We start from the raw sequence: 20,373 nt of genomic DNA on the forward strand, positions 1-20,373 counted from the left end.
TGTGCAGGACAAGAGTTTTTGTATGGCTCAGCAAAAATTCCAGAGACAGGATAACTGCACACTAGATCTGGCAAGTCCAGTGTTTAGAAGGATCTGCTCTCCTGCTTTGCCAAGCCCACCCGATTACCTCAGCCCTCTAATGACACACAGAAGAATAGAAGTTAATTCAAGGCCTCRACACCCCGCAGATCTCACAACGGTGCCTGAGCACTTTGTTCTCCTGATTCCTTGCTTGCAGCACARTTGGGCACAAGTATGTGGGGTCCTGATGTTGTCATTAGAACCATGAGCACTTCATTGGATGCAGGGTCCTGGCATAGCTGTGCATAAATTCAAGTTCATTTCAGTTCTCAGTGCTGCACCCTGCAGCAWTGGGAATGAAGAGCAAACTACTTAATGAGTGATAATCATCTTGTATATATAGCTTTGAAAAGAGCTCAGCACGGTGAAGAATTGAATGGTTTGTTGGCTATCCAAAAATATCTCATGGGGAACAGCCCACTTTYGTATTCTAGTGAGTCCAAGTGAGTAAACCCAACAAAATTTATACATGATTGTTACATGATTTATACATTATTTTGTCCAGTAAACTGCACARCCATTCTCTTTCCTTTTACTGTCAGTCTCAACTGCTTTATTTATTATACTAGCTTGTATTCTTCTCTATGCTGACTCTCTTCAGACTTTTCAAGTCTGTTTCATGGTAAAACAAATCTAATCTTCGATACTATTTGGAGACATAGGATTGGCTTAAACCCAGATTAAGCCTCTCTCTGTAGAGCAGAGGTCCATTTAATCTCAGTGTCTCATTTTCTTTACACATAACATGAAAACACTGATTKCTTATGTTCCAATAACAAAAAATTACACTGTAATTACTGGTGTTTGCCAGGCAGTTGGCAGGGGTGCAAGGGAGCWTATGAGTCCAAACAATTACATATACAGCATTGTATTTATGAAGTTTGATACCCTGTTTAGGAAAAACTACAGATTTTGCAGATATCCCTCTGTGATCATGTGAAAATGCCCAAAAATATTGTAGCTGAAGGATGTGATGTGAAATCAGCCTAGTTATTATCCTTCTCAGAAAAGTTACGAGAGCCCATCTCTCTGAACCTGATTCTGTTCTTCCTTACAGTGGTGCAGACTAAGTGCAGTGATTTGAGATTAACTGTAACTGAGACACAAATCTGATTTATTGGGTCAAATTCCAGGATAGTTTGTGTATCCAGGCTCCACAGAACTTGGCTCCTCACTTTCCAGGAATTGATTTAATGCTCAGAATGGAGGAAGAACATTTCACGGGCAATACCTGCTATATTGAGAGCTAACTTCACCTTTCAATTTTACCAAATTAATTTCATATTGTACTTTTTATGTAATCCACAGTTTTTGACTTAACTGTCTTATACACAGGGTATATTTGGAATGAAAGTGTGTATTATAAAAAAGTAAATGCTTGATAATGATGAACTGATATGACTTTGGTGAGGGGCTTCCCTGTATTTGTCCTCAGCTAAGAACATTTCATTGTTGCAACTCTGAATTTCAGCTCTGCCTCTAAAGTAACCATGGTTCAAGGCATTAATATTTCATGAGGCATAAACGGTTCCCCTTTAGGAAAAGTAAAAGCAGTTTTTCCTGTTTGTGAAATTTCCACATTGCCAAGAACAAGAAAGCTTTCGAAACACTATCTTTGCTGCTTGCAGAGCTTCACTGCCTTATAGGGTCTGAATCCCCTGGATTCACGCTGGGGGCGGGCTGGGAATGCTGGCTTTTCCTCCTTCTGGGTGATTCTGGGAGGCCTGCAAATGATGTCATGGTACATTTTAGGCTACAATAACAGGAAATCATCAAGTGTTTACACTGGCAGACTGGGCTGTGATGTGATTTTCCTCCTCTTCCTCTCTGCCCCCCCCCCACCCACCTCGCCCCTGCCATTGACTTCCTTGATATATCTGCTTCCTCTGATTAAAATACTACAAGGTGGCAATACTGAAGGAGGAAAAAGGAAAGTGGGGGAGGGAGACAGAAAGGCATATTTTAAAAAAGGATGATTCCCCTCAAATCACTGACACAGAGCACAGTCCTCCCTCTCTGGCCCCGTACGCACTGTGCTAGTGCAGCGGCTCAGGAACACGTCAGAAACTGGCCTGCTGAGGAACTGGAGGATGGACCGCTCCCAGCTGAGACATGAAAAAGAAACTCTCCCCTCCCTAGCACAGATGAGTCACGGAAAAGATCTCCCTGGCAAAGTTTTTTTTCTGAATTTTCCTGCCACAGAGGCATATCTGAAAATACATGGCATGGGCTGATGGACTCTGAGGAGGAGAAGGCCACATTTTCAGGGCTTAGGTCAGAGCAAGGATGCAAGTGACCTTTACCMAGAGACTGTACCACAATCTGTGGCAAACATCAGTTTTCAGTTTCAGTTTCAGAGGTGAGTGAGGGTGCTAGGGTTCAGGCCCTGCTTATACCAGTGATGCACAGTATGAATGTTAGATACTGTGTCCTTTCCAACTTGTTAACACAAAGGCAAGAAAGAGGGCGACTTATGGTGGTATGCAGAAGACAAGGGATTCCAATGAGGTAAAATAGACTAATTGTCTCCAGGGTAGTTTAGATTTCCATGAAGGGTACAGCATGACTATAAAGAACCCGATATTAGTTCAGTTCATTAGAGCATGGTGCTAATAACACCAGGGTTGTGGGTTTGATCCCCTATGGGCCATTCACTTAAGAGCTGGACTCRATCCTTGTRGATMTCTTCCAACTCAGCATAATCTATGATTCTGTAAGTCTAGACAAGAACAAGGTAGGAGAGGAAAGAGTGGCAAGTAAGTTTACTTCTATCATCTATTTTTCTTCATTCGTGCAACATCAGCAACACTGACAGTTTAAATTGTGCTGAGAAATCTTCCAAATGAAGATAAGCCTGAGATGCTACTAAAGTAAAACTAYTAGGATACGGGAAGTGTTTCTCAGAGTACCACGACCCCGTCCAGCACAGATAGAAATTGCAGGTCCCCAGTTCAGAAAGCTCAAGAGCAGGCACACCGGAAACCTTTTAGAAAAAAATGCAGTCAGAGGTACTTATACCTTCCATTTATGATGCAACTGTAAAATGCAATTTACAGCAGTTAGCAGAAGGAACAGGAACCATGAAGATGCGATTTCACCACTTTCAGTTACTCAAATAGTTATCTATGGTCAGTGGCAAGCTGATACAAACTGCATTAAAACACTGGTATTTTGGCTTCAATATTATTAGTAATGTTATTACCTGAGGGATCTAATCAGGCCTCTGAGGGAAAGACCATCACAGCAATTCTCACACATTTATTCTTTTCCAGCATGAATCTATCCTAACCCAGAATAAATAGGAAGGTTTTGCCCCAGCCAGGTAGCTGGGATCTTAAGCCCTCTTAAACAGGTTCACACTTCACTCCCAGACACACTTAAAATGAAGCACAATCTCAAATGCTTCGCTGCATGAAGGGTTGAGGCTTTTCTCTCTTTAATAATCCTAAAAATAAATTATAAGGGTTCATCAACTGGTAAATTGTGCAGACCAATTAGCTCATCATTGGGAATCAGTATAAAGATGAAGTCCTGTGCASAGTRATCATTATTATTAAATATACATCCCATCCAAGGCATCAACTTGAAAGGAGAGAATTGTTTGCTGTGTCACAAGCTTTTTAACAGACAAAAAGCAATAGCCTAAATCTACAACCTGATCTATGCTATGAAGCCATACTGGCTGCCAAGGACCACATGAATAGATATGGATACAGTTATTAAYGCTGTTAACACAGAAGGCACGGAGGGTCAACTTCGTGCAAGGCTGGGGAAGGATAGTCACTTCTTATTTCACTCTCAAAGAAATGGTGGGATGGAAATTTGTTTCAATGAAAGCCAAGGAAGCAGTTGATTAAAATCAACCTCACYACATCATCCATGTCTCCTTCTCAGATAGTGACAAAGGTGGCCTTGCTGGAAAATGTCTTCTGCAGTTTGGCATCCAGGACAGAGAGGAGCTTACAAACAAGGCCTCCAGCGAGGATTATGAGAGAAACTCACTCCTCACCAATTCCCTCCAATGCTCCTCTGCAGGCAGAGGTGGGCTGAAAGAAGGATACTCAGAATGTCCGGTAGCAAAGATTTAGCCTTTCCACAAGCACCTGTTTTTCCAAACACAACCATCAGGCTGAAAACAGGTTTGTTCAACATGTGGTAGTATCAGAGTGGCTGCAAGCTGCCTGGCCACAGCAGGTGGACAGATCTTCCCACACACACACACACACACACACACACACACTCTTCAATTATTCAGTCACCAAGGATTTTCCATCACCTCTTTGAAAACATTGTGGGATAAGAATGAAAACCTTTTAGGACAAGTACAATGACATCAAATCTAAACGTATCCAGGAGAGCAATGCTACAATTGCATAGAAACAGGAAGAGGCAGAAATATCTGGAAGGGGCATTACTTGCACCTTAGTGAGCAAAAACTTTAAAGCATGACAATTTGAGAGCCCAGCATGTCTTGGGATGCTTGTTGTTGAGTCCTGAGAAACTTCCAGATTTGGGAACTTTCATTCACGTCCTGCATATGTCAAATGCATTTGATTTCTGTGAGTCAGAGCCTAGGGCTTCACCAGGCTCTGACTTCACCATCCAAAATTGATGCTGCTGAGTCACACTGGCAACTGACAGRCTGTGCAAATAGGCTCTGCAGATGCAGGCTGAAAGATTGTGTGAGTGTGCTGCACCAAACTCCAAATTTTCCATACCCTGAGGGCCCAGGAAAGTCATTGCTTGCACTGGCGCAACAAGTTTTCACCAGTCACGGTGCTGGCAGTATTCAGGATGGGTAAGAATATGGATTATTTCTCTGAAAGTGCCCAGAGTGTCCACTCTCATCCATTTCAGGACTAAGTAACTCTGAAATCAAGCTCACAAGGAAATGCCAAAGGGTCTGAGGGTCTAGCAGAGACCTGATGACCATGAAYTTGTTTAGCATGCTGGGCATCAGAAGCAGCTTAGTCTTAACCCACTATGAGACAATATGTGTTATATACATTACTTTTAAGTGAAAGAGGACACAATTTTGGAATAGCATAAGATTAGAGGTTGGATGTAGCAAAACAGGAAAACAGTGACTTAAGAACAAAGTGCATGACATGGTTGGTTAGGGAAACCACACAGCTAAAAATCACATCTGGGAACCCAAAGCAATCCATCTTTATGCTATTGCTCTCACCTGCTCCTAGGCTGGATATCAAGAAAAAGCTTTTCACCCAGAGGGTGGCTGAGCACTGGAACAGGCTCCTCAGGGCAATGGTCACAGCACCAAACCTGTCAAAGTACAAGAAGTATTTGGACAATGCTCTCAGGCACATGGTGAGATTCTTGCCTGTGTCCTGTACAGGGYTGAGAGTTGGAGTCAGTGATCCTCATGGGTCCCTTCCAACTCAGCATATTCTATAATTCTATAATTTCCAGCTCCTCAGCAGGGCCAAAGCACAGATAAGCCTAAGTCCCTTCCTTTCCTGGGCTGCACTGGAGTAATCAGGTAACCATAAACTGCTCTTATAACAGGTAATATCAGCAGGCAGCAGTGCTTCTCCCTTATAATTCACCAAAGCAAAATGCCTCATAGTGCTCCTCTTGCTTGAGAAATCTGAAACTGAGAGACTCCGTGAGACTGAAGTGTCATCCAGAGAGGGGAAGGACTCTCACCTTCTTGGCAAAGCCATGTTGCCAAGCACAGGCCCCATTTCCCATCACTCCTGCACTGTATGAAGCCGTGTTGATGTTTTCCAGCAACAAGCAACTCCTCATGCTTCCACACTGGGGAGTGCTGGGAACATGAAAAAGGAGGGGGAGCTGTACTTATTCCCTGCTGATTCACAGGTCAGTGCAAGTTAGCAGGACTGGTCAGCACTACAAAGTAATTTTCTGCTGAAAAATCCTAAGCTGTTTTGCAAGAATATGTTCTTTTTACTGACACTTTAATTATAGAAGGCGAAAATGCTCTTTGTCATATGATTAAGTGTCATATGATAGTCCKGCAAGGAGCAGGGAGTCGGAATTCATGATCTTTATGTGTCTCTTCTAATTTGAGATATTCTATAGTTCTACAAAAGGYGGGGTTTTTCACTTTCTAACCAATAAAGATGGAAGGATTTTCATGAACTAAAAATGCCTCATTACATCTTTCCTATTTTGCACATTACATCTGTATCAATACATGATTGTATCTTCATGTTATACATGTAGATATTTTCTCTTGTTTTGCCTTTATTGCAACCAAACTGTTTTACTCAATCAAAATGTCTCATTGTGGTCTTACCAAAGTGAYTGCTTCACTCTGGATGTAGCTGGTGACCACTGGTCTGTGAGACCCTGGACAMGGTCACTGGATGTGATCCTAATCAGGGTCTGCAGATTCACTCCTCATCAGCACAGATTTGCCCTGCTCAGCACACCTCACCTGGTATTGTGTAGCTAAGGCCTAACTGCTCTGGCAGTTGTGGTTTTGTGCTTGGATTCTGGCTCACTGAGTGACCTTCCAGGAACTGCTGGCTCCCACTGCATCCTGATAATCTGATTCTTAACAGATATCCAGTTTCTGAGTTTTTATTCTGATTCAAAATAAAAGCTTATTACCAGCTGTCATTGTCTCTCCAACTTCTCACATGCTTTGTGCCTGAAATGTTTGCAGTGTTTTTTCTTTCACTTTAGACAAAAACTAATACATTATAATTGCACTGGAATAGAGGGAAATTACCTCAAGTTTCAGTAAAAATAAAGCAGCCTTAAAGGGCCATTGTGAAAGTCACAGATACAGACAAAACTTAATCAAAACTGAAATCAAAATACAATCTTAATGAAATTTAAATACTTAAATGCATTRTATACTGAATTTTTAACTTCCTGAACTAAATAATCTTAGCACATCACCCTGCTAYATAAACAATGGGATGCAGGGTTTTTAGATCTCAAAAACTTCTGTTATTTCAAGAAGTAAACACATGTAATAAGACTATGCAGTTCAAAAGAAATATTTCTAATTTATGTCTCTGACTTAAGAAACTAAATTTCATTAAATTGGCATTGACTAATGTAGATTGTTCTTTTTGAACAACAAAAACAAATATATTTTTAGCTAATAGCTCAGTAACTTTGTCACATAAAAATCAAGAACTGTTAAGGGCCTTGAGAGGAACCTGTATTGAGTGCTGAGGTCACTCGTTCTGTTCAGCCTSGAGACTTCRCTGTGCTCTTCAACATCTTCAMAASGGGCAGGTAATGATCTCTTCAGTCTCATGACCAGTGACTCAAGGAAACGGCATGAAATTGAGWCAGKGGAGGTTTAGGWTGAYATTWGGAAAAGACTTTTCACCCAGAGGGTGGCTGGGGTAGGGCTCACCCAGGGCAGCACAGTAYCAAAGCTGACAGAACTCAAGAAGAGTTCGGGTAACACTCTCGGGCACATAATATGGCTGTTGGGGGTGTTCCTGAGCTTTCTCTCAAGGATCCCCTCGCCCAGCACTTGGAATTGCTCAGACTCGGCGTCCCTCAGCTCCCCGCAGGACCCTCAGGGCGGACCCTCAGGGCGGACCCTCAGGGCGGACTCTCAGGGCGGACCCTCAGGGCGGACCCTCAGGGCGCACCCCGCGCACTCCGGCAGGCCCGGGGACAAGGCTGTTCCGCACCGTCCCGATCCCCTCAGGGCGCACCCTCAGGGCAGCTCCCGCCGCACTCGGGCACACCGCGGCCTCAGGCGGTCACACCCACCCCGCGGGCGGCGGAGCGGAAAGCGGGAAGCGGCGGCGGCGCATGCGCAGGAGCGGGCAGGGCGGAGGCGGAGGCGGCCCGGAGCGGGCGGAAGCGGCGGCGGCGGAAGCGAGCGGGAGCGGTGGAAGCGGCGGTGCTGCAATGTCGGGCCGCGCGGGTTCGGGCTCAGGCTCCGGCTCTGGCGGGCGCCGCGGGCGGCCGAGCTCCTCCCCGGCCCGCAAGCGGCTGAAGCCGCTGCGGACGGTGGTGGCGTGGAGGGGCCGGGCGGAGTGGGACCAGGTGATGGTGGGGCTGTACTGCGGGGACAGCCGGCTGCAGCAGGACGCGCTGGACCGCGTCTCGGCGTGGAAGAGCCGGTACGGGCCGCGCACCGCGATGCGGATGTCGGGGCTGCCCTGGTGTCCCTGGAGCGGCCCCTCGGTGCCCTGTGCCCAGGCTGGGCCGGCGGTGGCGGTGCTGGGCCCGGGGGCCGCCAGGAGCCGGGCACAGCTCCCGCCRGAGCGGCTCCACGGCCGGGGCTGTGTGTGCGGGCCGCCGGTGCCGCCGGGCACCTTCCCCATTGCAGGAGGTGGGAGCGGGGGAGGCAGAAACTCTGCATGCCTGCAACTTCACGGGCTGTTTTTTTGAGGCGGTGAGCGTRTCCAAGGCCCCCAAATTGCCCCTGCTGCATCCATAGACAAGACCCGCTTATGTAAAGCATCTTGTGTATGTGCATAGCGTATCAGTAAATACTCATTTAATGTGTGCTTCGAACAGTGATTACATGGCTACTCCTAATAGAAACCTGGAAAGGGCCTTTGATGCTGTCTCAGCATTCTCAGGCTATTACATACCACATAAAAAGAGCATAAAAGGTAGTTGGAAAGTTGCCCTTTTAACAGGGTSAGTATATTGGTGTGAGGCTGCTCACCTGTTTTCCTTTACCTCCAGGTATGGTCCAAAAATGCCTCTTGCAGTGGACTGCACAGCAGAACTGATTCGTTGCAAGGTCCTCGATTCATCTGGCAGATTGAAGTCTCATGAGCTCATCCTCTCTTACGGGCTGGCTCTTGTAAGGTGAGGGCTCTCAAGGCCTCTGTTTTTTGAGAGAGAAAAAGAAAGACATACAGAGTCACTGTTCAGCTAAGTTCACTTTGCATCTCTGGGACCACAGGGTTGTACAGCATGTGGGGAGTTTGTCTCTGGAGTTCCAAGTTTCTCTGCAGCTCTTKATAGTCATATATCTTTTCTGTAACCTGCATGCAGGTTTGTCAACTTGATCACAGAAAGAAAACAGAAGATGGTCAGCATTCCTCTGAGACAATTAGCCAGAGAGGTAAATATTTAATAAAGAGTTGCTTGATAATTTGCATGCAGCACTGAAGAACTTAAACTGTAAAATGCAAGTTTGTGTGGATCCTGGGCCACAGAAAGTGGGATCAGCAAGTTGGGGATCCTGGCCCACTCTTGAAGTGGGAAGCATAGGAGCTACGGTTCAGGAGTGGCCAGACTGGTGCTGTTCCCACCTGCTAGAGGCTCTCTGCCGCTTTGCAGCGTTGCAGTTGTGGCATGATGCAGTGAAAACAGTGGGGTAATGTCCATTGGGTGTTTTTCCAGGTGGACATCCCCGTCTGGGTTGTGGATCTCCGTCACGAGCTGACGCATGGGAAGCTGCCAAGGCTGGCGCTGTGCCGCAAGGGTGAGTGCCACCAGCGGGTGACATTGGGAGGGGTGGCAATGCCAGTGCTGCAGGCCCTGAGGGCAGCACCCCTGCCTCTATTTTGGGGTGCTGCAGGGCAGGCAGGAGGCTTKTCCTGGCAGGGAGAGTTGTGGTATCAGACACTGGGCGGGTTTGCCATTGCCCTRTGGGGTAGCTGAGTTATGTCTGGGAGCTCCAGGCTGTGGTTCTTCACAGATGTTCAGAGGCTTTCTCTTATCCCTGAAAAAGTTACTGGAAACAGCAGTTCACTGCCTTTGCTTTTTTACAGCGCAGGTTGTTCATCTCAGAGAAATAGGTAAAAGCTTTTYCTGATTTAGAGATACCCGAGACTCTTCAAAAATACCATTTAGGGAGAAATGCAGTAGATACTGCAAGCTCAAATGAATGACTAGCTTATGGCATTTGAAGACATTCCTGGGTATTTTGGTTGAAGGCTTGAGAAGCCAGTTAAATAATCTTCAGCAGAGTCCTTATATTGAATGGGGTAGGAAAATACTGATGGAAATAAAGGCATTTTCTTTCCATTCCATGTAATGTATGTGTAGTGTAGTCCTTGCACAAAAAAAGTTACGTTGTTGTAGATGCTATGTTGGCCATGGTGATGCTAAAATACTGAATCATTTTCTCCTCAGAATACCACTGCAGGGACCTAGTTTCTGCTCAAGTTTGAGCAAGGTGCAGTGCCATAGCAGTGTCCAATCTCTTTTTCTTTTGCCAAAATTGATGGGTTGTACCATGTCTGTGATACAGAATTGTGGGGTTTTTTTGGTTTCTTTATCGGGGTTGGTTATGGTTTGATTTTTGGTTTTTTGTTTTGCTTTTTGGAGGGTTTTTTTCTTGGATTTTTTTTTTAACTTATTCACCTTTTTATTAATGGAGCTTTTTGTGTTCATAACTGGTTAATAGCATTTGTTTTCATAATACAAGTTAGCAATGTGCCACCTATATTATTTTTTTGCCATAACAGATCTTCACTGAGAAGATAACATTTTCTGTTCTCCATTAGGTTGTGATGTTGTGCTGGACTGGCTGCGAAAGATGTATTGGAACCGTCAGCTGGGCAATAACTTGTGTGAAGAAGGTGAGGATGAGGAAGAAGAGCAGGAAGAGATGGAAGCAAATGCAGAGTTGGACGGTGATGCATGGGAGATTCAAACCCCGCAGCATGAGGCCTGTCAGAAACACAAGGAATTCCATGGTAGGTGTTCCTAGAACAATATCAGGATTGGATATGCTAGAGAAAGCAGTTTRAAGTCTCATCTTTGAGCAAAAAGTTATACCTCCAGCTCAGGGTTTGGGATTTCTCTTTGCACCTTGGTGGATTGTTGGAGGTGACTGGTTTGGTAGTACTTCTCCAAATTTTTAGCACTTCAGTTTATGAATAGCTGTAGCATTGTTGCAATTGATGYAAAATGCAAGTATAAGGAATACACRTATGATCAGAACATCAACTGCATATGGGAATAATTTCTTCCTACACTGATCTATTTAGGGATTTGTTTTTGAGCTGTCTGTGTTTATCCAACTTAACTGTCTTCAGCTACTGTTAGTGATAAAATATGGAAATCAGGGTTCAACCACAATTTACTTGAGAAAAATTTATATTGCTGGAAAAGCCTGGGAGTTGTGGGAGTCTTCAGTGTGTTGTCTGAAAAGAATTTCTGACTTCCTTTGGCTGATGCCTTCTGTGAATGTAATTTTAGCAAAACTAAGCAGCTTCTTAGATACAAAATTCTCTTACATGGCTGATCTGCTTATCCCATATATTTATATTTACTTCTAGAAAAAGTCAGAGATGTTCTGGTGTCTTACAAGAATGAGCAGTTTCGGGTAAGTGCACTCTGATCATCAGCACTTTGGTTAATTCTCTTTTTTCTCTTGGGACAATATGTCTTCTCTTCCTTAGTTCCTTGCTCTGGTCTTTTTGCTAGTGTTGTCATACATGGCTTGCCAAAGGAAAACTTTGCTACAGAGAACAAGCARTTTGAGCTGTGACAGTTTCTAAGTGGACACTTTGTTCAGGTTTAAAAGGAGATTTGTACCCTTTGGGGATCCCAAGGAAGGGGAACTTCTTTGAACTTTTTCAAGTGCTGTTAATGAAGTACACGTGGAATGTGCATCTGCTCGTCATAGCAGTACTGTCTTTGTGTTTGCCATGGGAATATATTTTCCATTAAAGCTTGAATTTATCCTTCACTCAGGTCATGCAGACTATGCAGTCTSTTTCAAAGTCTCGAGAATTGTGGTCTGATTCCTCTTCAGAATTGGACTGGATTTTGGCTCAGATCAAAGACCTGATGCAGGAAAACAGGTGTGTCTCTGGTGAAGAACTGATGTGAAAGGTAGAGTGCTGAACTGGGCTGTAGATGTACTRAATTGCCTTTTCATAGTGTTCTTTAGCTGATCATGGAGAAAGCAATTAATCCATTTCCTCAGCATCTTTGAGGACTAAGTTGTTGATCTGTGCTAATGAGCAATGTTCCATGTGCCAGATGGTCTCCAAGGGCTTGTCCCAGGCTTCAAAAGCTCCCAACAAGCCTGCAGAGATTTTGATTTCATAGTAACCTTTAGAATTGCAGGGCAATACTTGACATTTTCTATATTTTCTATCTTTCTATTACTACAGAACTTCTAGGACCTAGTGTGTTAAGACTTTCTTATTACCATATAAATTTGCATGAAGATCTTGACCCACTTTGACAGATACTCTCTCCCCTCTACAGTTACAGTGATTGTATCCTGTTACAATAAACRCTATAATTCCTGCTGTTTTGAATATAAATATATATGCCGTTGAAGCTGCTGATTGATTCTGGAGGTTATTAGATGTTTTACCAAAAGAAAATGCTAGATCGCCCATCAGTTGCTGAGCATGGAATAATGAGCAGAAAGGCATGAAGATTCTGCAATGAGAAGCACAATAAGTGGCAGTAATAAGTCTCTCTGATTGCTCTAGGGAGACAGTGGCTGAAGCTCTTCTCAGTGATGGCTTTCTCATCCCAAAGATGGATTGTCTGAAGTTGCTAAATATCAAGTATGAAGGTTAGTGTTTTATGCACCACCCAAGTAGAAAATGCATGGCTAGTGTTATGACCAAGTCTGGTTTTTTGCCTCACTATATTGAGGCAAAAAAACAAATTACTATATAATTCCTACTTACTTTACTTGCCTAGCTTTAGGAAAATAATAGTTTCACATTGAGTGAGGACCTCAGGAAATATCCTGGAATCAACGATCTTAGAACAAACCAYTTTAGTTTGGAGCAAGTGTCGTGCCTGTATTTCAAAAAAACTTACGAAGTACTAATTTCTGGATTCTCTGTTTTTTCTCTCTTCTTATTGTAGCAAATAAAGAGGTATGCCAATTCAAAATTCCCCCGACATTTTACTGCTTTTGGCAGCCTTTGCTGTCAAGTCTCCTTTCACGAAGTTTTACACAGATCCTAATAGAGAAAATGTTTATAGAGYTGAAGGAATGTTCTGACTCTTCAGAACTCCGGTCTCAGTTCTTGATCAACTGGATTTCTGAGTTGCTGACTGGCGCTGCCAAAGTAAATGCTGGTGAGTGTGTCTGAATTTCTGTATTTAAAAAAGCATAAGAATTCCTTCAGTACTAGTGTGAAACAGAGTGGTGGAACCTTTATACAAAAGGTGCAGTAATGTAATTAGTACGTTTTGTCATGTAAATATAAAGCTTTTATTGTTGCAGTTCTTAGACTTTTCAGCCTGCAGATGGTGCATGTCATGTGTTTCTTAGCAAAACATTGAAATTGTTATCAATAAGTTTGCTGCAGCCTCCTCAAGGTACGAAAAGTTGATCTCTCACAGGAAAGATCAGGCCCTTAAGTGCTAGTTTTTCCAAATATCAATACTTGTAAGAAATAACATCTTTATATGCTGTCTGCTACTGTTATATGCAGTCTGAGTGCCCTGTTCCYAGTTCTTTCCTCCCTTAACAGAATCCTGCCTTTATAAGATACTAAATAGTATTGCTGTCCTTTATTGATCCTATCACAGGATTTTTATGCCTTCTAAAGTTACACAAAAATAAAAAGTAATATTTTGGGTTTAGTTCCTGACTCCTTAGAACTGTTAAAATTGGCAAACTGTTCAATTTGAGAGCTGGGCACTGAAGAGTCTTAATTGTTCAGAGTGTCACAGGTATTCTGTTGACAGCATTTTTACACTGTGCCATAGTGCATCCTTGCAGAGATTTCCATCCATTAATTTTGATGCCTCTTCTGTCCTCTCCTGGTCTGCCTCAGACTGCACAAAGATTTTGCCAATATCTCAGGCAGTCATGGGTTGATATTTGGTGCCTTCCATCAGTGCCAAGCATATCTATGATATACCAATATCCCTGAATGGTGCTCGTTCCCAGTTGTTAAATCTCTCTGCAGAGCTGTCTGAAATGGTACTGAGTCCCAGATACTGTATACTGCATTTGTTTGGGATAATACTGTTCCAGCACATCTTATCGCTTTCGTGTCTGGGGTGACATGCACAGGGCCATCCTGGGAATGTCTGCACTGYGTTGTGGTCAGGTCTTGTGCAGCTACCTGAGCTGTCCATGCACTGTCATGTCCCTTATAACAGCCTTGACATGTTTGGTCAGTACATCTGGTCATGGACTTGGGTTAAAATTACAGCTTATTTGAGGATGTGTTCAGTAAAAATGCAGAGGCATGAAGGGTATATTTTTGATGAGTTTTGAATACCCTTTTGTTTTCATTATCTTCTTTGAAGGGAAGAAAAAACAGAACACTAACAATGTGAAGGAACTGTTCCTCTGTAAAGTTCCTTTGGAGTGGATAAGACTGACTCATAGCTGCTTGGAAGCTCCCTGCTGGGCAACCCCACATCTTCTTCAGCTGTAAGTTTGATGCTGTGACCTAGAAAAAGAACAGCAAACAGTGCTCTTTAACAGCTTTGGTTTCCTAGTGATACCCTGAGCTATAGCTGCATTCCCTTACCTTTCTTTGCGTGTGGTAGAAATTGTAACAGGTGCACGTAAAGCCACGCTTGCTACTATTCATCTCTCCATTAATTGCACACAAAGAGAAAAAGAAAAAGAATGTTAAAGGATTCCACCTTGAAAATGAAAGCAGAGGTTATCTGTGGAGTTATTTAAAGAGGCAACCTGTTCAGAAGCAAAGGGACTTGGTAGAGATGAGACTGCTTATTCAGGTGATAAGAATTTACCACAGCTTTTATACATGAAAACAGCAAAGCTGTAATTCAGTTAGAAGTACCTTAAGTCCTTCATTTTAATCATGAAGACTGAGTATTCCAGCATCCACTGACCAGGGAATAATCTGATTTTGAATTTTAGATGAACTATGTGAGCCAGCTTTCCTGGTGAAATCAAACACTTAAAAGCAAAAAAAAATCCATAGGTAAAGGTTTATCAAGCCTTTTAAGACTTTTCCATTGCCCTTTTTCCTTTCTAGGATCCTCACAATCATGAGACCTCGCTTGCCACGTTCTTCTCGGAAGAACCTTCTCTATCTTGCTTCCATTTACACAGAAGGAGGTGCCCCTTTGCCCAATCCAGGCCTCTCTTCAGATGGCAGTGAACAACCAATTTATACTATAGAGAGCTTACAGTGGAGAGCCAGGCAAGAAAATCAAGTTAAAAATCAAGGGCACACTGTRGAGAAACAAGAARATGTGCCAGAGAGAGATGATGGTGWAGAGGAAGAGGAGGAGGAAGAAGAGATGGTAACTGAAACCAATCCTTTGGAAGGACTTGCTCATTCTGGTAACATGGTGGCTATTGCTGAGAAAAGGGCAGCGCTGCACGGCTCCGCCTGGCAGATCAGTGCAGGTAAAGAGTGACTCTGTAAGACTCAGGCAGTCTTCATTGCTGACAAATGTTAATTGGAATGCAAAGACATCTCAGCCCTTTGGGCCTGGCCATAAATGAAGTGTKCTTCAAAGTCATCTAAATGCCAAATTACTGTAAAAGGAGGGTTTTCCAGTCTTTCGTTTGTGTGCAGGAGTCATTTCTCTAAACTTTTAAAATGTGAGCATGTTTTCCAGGAGCATGCTGTTACTGTCTCGTTAGTTTTTTTATTAAGCTTTTCCAAACTGTTTAAAATTTCCAACTGATGGGGCAGCATATATGCCAGCTGTGAATGGTGAAGGAAAGTATGGATATTTCTTGGACTTCCGTTTGTCAAACTTTGGGGTATTTGAAAGCACAGCTTGTCTGTGTACCCAAGTTCCATGCTCCTGGAAAATGGTTGTTATGACATGATGGCAAACAAAAGAAGGGAGCAAGACAAGTTTTTAGAAGGAATAAACAGTATATCCAGTGCTTTGCTGGCTTTGTTCTGGTAGCTGTACTTTCTCATTGGGGTTGGAGGTCTCTAGCTCAGTATTTTGGGTGAGTCATGGAGGGACTCAAACACAGGAGGAGGAAGYTGGTGGAGAGGAGATGGAGTCAAAATGACATTCAAAGGAAAAAAAGCATTCACTAGAAGACTGAACTCTTGTACTCTGTTCACTGGGAAATTTTCTGAAGTAAAAAAAAAAGGAGATCTTAGTTATGCTGATGTGAACAGCTTGTTAGAACTGGATGTTTTGAGAACAGAAGCAAAATTGTCCTCTGCTTCTGTGACATTGGTTCAGATSATTTGCTGAATGGCTGAGTTGCATGAGGCAGTATTTGTGAACTTGGGGAGGGTGATCTTATGTTCTGAAAATCTCTTGGGGAAACTCTGACTTACTGTTTTTGTACTGTTTTTATCTAGATGAAGTACRATGGCAAGACTTTCCTCTTGGAAAACTCCCAGGTCAGACAGATGACCCTGATGGTCTCATGTTGGATAATTATTCTATGATGTCCCTGCTTGATCAGCCAGTGAGGGATGAGTGGAAGTCTCTCAATACAAAGTGAGTAACAGTCAGGGCAGGACTTTGCCCCTGAACCATGAAACGCATTTCTTTCTCTATGCCTTGTGAAAAAYCAGGGCTGAGATTTCCATTTTACTTCTGTTTAACTAAATAGTTTGACCCAAATATCTTCTATTGTCTCTAATACCTACTAAACCTAACCCTAATGGTATCCTTTGAGGACACCATCTTATAATATTAGTATCTTCACTCCTCCTGTTCAGCAGCTATCAGCACAGCCCCAGCAGGGTTGAAAACSTAAGTTCCTGTTAGCTGAGGCTCTGATCCTCAGTGTGTTAGCACTGCCCATTGACCTCTTAGAGCAGTAGCTAGTTATTTAGAGCTGCAGATCTGACCTCAGTAAAGAAACACAGATTGTCATGGAAGTAACAGGAGTATTCTATAAAGCTTTAGTCTGTCATCTTCATTATTAAATGAAGATTATCCAGTCAAAGCATCCCATTGAAGACTTTTTAATAGGGTCATTATTTCACACTTGGAAGTCATAGGAGCTTGAATGCTGTAAGATGTCAAATCAGTTTCATCACATACATATAAACCTGTCTCCTATTATTTTAATCCAAGGAACACTTCAGAATATAAATGAATTGAAGTTATTTTCCTTAACATTTGATTGGACAACTTTCTAATAACTAATTCATTCCTGTGGTTGGTGGGCCCAATCTAGTGGCAATGTAAAGAACTGAGAATTTTGCAGCCTGGGGTGTTTTCATTGAGAAGAAATCTTGTACCTGTTCATATTTTTATGTAATTTAGAGTTGTGTTCAGATTCCCAGCTTCTAGTTTAAAATMTTCCAAAGAGTAAGACTTCCATTCTTCTCCATCTTGGTTGTCCTCCCAAATTAATAGACCTTCCCTTATCTGTAACATTATGTTCCTTTGGAGGAAGATGCCTAGACTGCAATTTGAAATATGATTTAGTCATGGTGAGAACKGATAGTATTTTAATTGCAGGCTAAAAAGCTACAAGGCAGATAAGTACATTTCAGGCTGTTTTTTGAACAGTTTAATGTGTCATGCAGCTCATATTACTAGAAAATACTCATGTAGAAAATGAGAAAGCACATACCAGGCCAAAAGTAACATGTGTTTCTGCATCTCTTTGTGTGGGGAAAGGGGCAGACAGTTTGTTCCACTCAGATTACAGCCTGGCAGGATGCCAGGGGAAAAATCTTAGAAAGAAACGCGATGAAAACCTGTTGTTGCCACAAATAGAAAGGAGCAGAACCTGATTTATTCCTGTAGCTGTGCCTGGAAACAATCCAGATTTCATCAGGAGTGCTCAAATGGCAGCTTGTTCATTATTCTGATTTCCCTTTCATAGCAGCTTCTCCATTTGCTAAAGTGTATGTGGTATTGGAAAGCTGGTCTGACTTCCCCAAAGCAGAAGGAAGCAGATTGTCTTGACTGCTTATGTTCTCTTCTGTGTAGAAACTTTGTCCTCTGTCTTGTAGCTATGTGGGTTTTTTTTTCTTCCCCATGAAAGGTGTTTGCATGGCCTGATCCAGAAGGGGTGTTTGCTATTTACTTTTCTGTTATTGCCCTGTCTGCAGAGAGCTGTTCTGCCAGGCTCATGAAGGCGTACCAAAGGAGAGATTGTGAAAACTTGATGTTTTACTTTGAAAATATCTGTAAGGTTCTTGGAAAAAGCATCTGCAACATAGGCAATACAGGTCACACCCTTTCTAAAAGCAATGCCCTTCTTTGTCTTGCTGCAGTTCCTTTCTCCCAAAAGATTATGTTCGTTGGGGGGTTTTCTGGTTTATGCTGTGCCATGTGTATKGTCAATCTCTGAAGCTTTGAATGGGTGCTGTCATCCTCAGGCAGTTGTTTTGGGTTTTTACTAGCTCCCAATGTCAGTTTTGCCTGACAGCAGGAGCAAATTTGGCAGATAATAACCACTTGGAGAGTTTTCTCAGGGTGGAGTTGCTGACATGCTGCTGCTTTAGGGGTTGCATCCTTGTTCATCACTGTAAGTGCACTGGTTCCCATGACTTCTTTCCAAAGCCATAGAAATGGGTGCTATCAGTGTACAGGATAAGCATTGTAGCATTTGTAACTTGCAGGGCTGTTCTCATGTCAACTGCTTGCTGTGTTAGCATTTCAGCTGATGAGCTTGTATTCCTAGCTGCAAAGGACAGATGAAGGTTCAAATGAAAATTGTTCTCTGGTTATTTTTGCAATTCTTTCTCCCTCACAATTGTTAGTAATTGGTCACCTCTTTTTGTTTTKTGCCTTGCACCTTTCATGTTTCAGGACTGTTGCCTCTCTTGAAGAAACTGATTAAAAACTAAGGACCTGCCAGCAGATAAATGTTTCAGAGCTAAAAATGAAAAAATGTTTTGGAAAAAAAGTACTATCAAAATTACTTTGCCGATGTGTGCTTCTAAATCAGTCCAGTGCTTATGTGCTTTATTTCTCTTCYTCACAGCTCTGCAGAACTGAATATTCCCATGACAGGAGGATTGTTATGGACCCAGAATGACTTCCATAAAATTAAAAGTGGCCTTCAACTTTTCTGAGACAGCAGCAGAGTGCTCTGTGAATTTTAGCATTGCACAAGTTAAGTGGCATGGAAGAACTGGTAATGGTGGTGGGGAAATAGTCACTCCAGGACAATTTGTTGTTGCTGTGATTTATTGATTTTTACCATGTAAAATTACTGTTTTATAAAGGTAGTGTGTTTTAAGTTCTATGTACAAAAAACATTGTCTTGCTTAACCAGTTGAAGTTTGTCAAAAACAGTTACGAGTACTTTGTAATCCCTCAATGCTCCTTAACTTTTTCATTGTTAATAAATACAASTGACTGAAGGCAAACCTTAGTCCTGGATGCTGTTTCTTGGTTTTCACTCTGGAAAGTGTCCTCTGGCCCTCATTAGCGACACTATTGAGCCCTTCTTATTTCAGTGATGCTGATACTGTCCTGGAAGAGCAATTTTGCCAGGATAAGATGGTGCAACAGTTTTCTAGGATTCCACATGAAGCTTTAGGGATCAATCCTAGCTGGAGCATGGCTAAATGCAGCGTGATACATAAATCAATTGAAATGTTTTTGTCACGATGTTTTTTCAAGTGAGTCTTGAAGCCACTACTGTCTCTTTTTGATGGAAGTGTTTTGCTTCGTGTTACTTCTGTTCATGATTTTGCTGATATTCATAACCAATACTGTGATGTTTGCTGAGAGCTGGTATGATTACTGCAGAAATAGAACTGAGCAACTGCAAAGCTGTTGAGAAAAATTGCTTCCAGATAGTTTTTCCTAAATTCAGTTTTCTTTACCTGTATTGCAGGTTCTTGGAACTTAGAGGCTTCTACAGTTACTTGTCAAAAAGCCCAGGAATTTAAGAGTGTACTTACTGCAGGACTCCTCAGTAACAATTTGTCACAGTGCATCTGCTAGAGGGTAAAACAGAGCCTTTCTGAGTCCTAATGATTTGCAGGTTTTACAAATAAAACATTAAGAACATCTCAGTAGAAAGAGGTACAAACAGGGACAGACAACTTCAGCAGTACATTGCATAGGGTTGAAATGCATGTTTAGAACAGCAAGTTCATGGATGCTTTGGATTGGCTCTCARGTAAAGGCTTAGCTAGATGTCCAGAATGTGTTATTTTCTTTATTCCTTCTTCTCTAGTTTTTTTGTTGTCTTGCTCTGCTGCAGGTGCTTGTTACCACACATCCAAAAATGGAAGATACATTGCAGATTTCCTTCTCCAAAWGTAAGCAGTGCCAATGCAAAAGGAAATAAACTTTCTGTTATGAGCGATTTTTCATGCAAGTCTTTCCCCTTTCAAGTATTTTTAGAAATATTTATTTTACCCAGCAGTTAATCAAGCTTATTTAGGAAATTCTGAGTGAAAGGGATTTGTTCTTTTATTACTGCATTTAGATGAGTATGAAATTATTTAAATTACTGTACTTTGTATTGCAAACAAGCATAACAGT

At 42.5% G+C, this 20,373-nt stretch overlaps 1 protein-coding gene across 1 annotated transcript; it reads left to right on the forward strand.

Moving 5' to 3' along the window:
- The first annotated feature begins 7,924 nt into the window (after nt 1-7,924).
- On the forward strand, nt 7,925-19,244 carry LAS1L (LAS1 like ribosome biogenesis factor). Its single transcript, XM_057377947.1, has 13 exons — nt 7,925-8,165; nt 8,740-8,865; nt 9,055-9,124; nt 9,406-9,487; nt 10,515-10,706; nt 11,292-11,338; nt 11,710-11,819; nt 12,465-12,550; nt 12,853-13,068; nt 14,254-14,380; nt 14,958-15,334; nt 16,263-16,404; nt 18,857-19,244. The coding sequence occupies exons 1-13, from the start codon at nt 7,951-7,953 to the stop codon at nt 18,945-18,947; spliced, it is 1,881 nt and encodes a 626-aa protein (XP_057233930.1). The 5' UTR covers nt 7,925-7,950; the 3' UTR covers nt 18,948-19,244.
- The last annotated feature ends 1,129 nt before the right edge of the window (nt 19,245-20,373 follow it).

The sequence above is a fragment of the Malurus melanocephalus genome, unplaced genomic scaffold, assembly GCF_030028575.1.
Source record: "Malurus melanocephalus ecotype Western Australia unplaced genomic scaffold, MMel_1.1 scaffold_335, whole genome shotgun sequence".
Taxonomy (NCBI): domain Eukaryota; kingdom Metazoa; phylum Chordata; class Aves; order Passeriformes; family Maluridae; genus Malurus; species Malurus melanocephalus.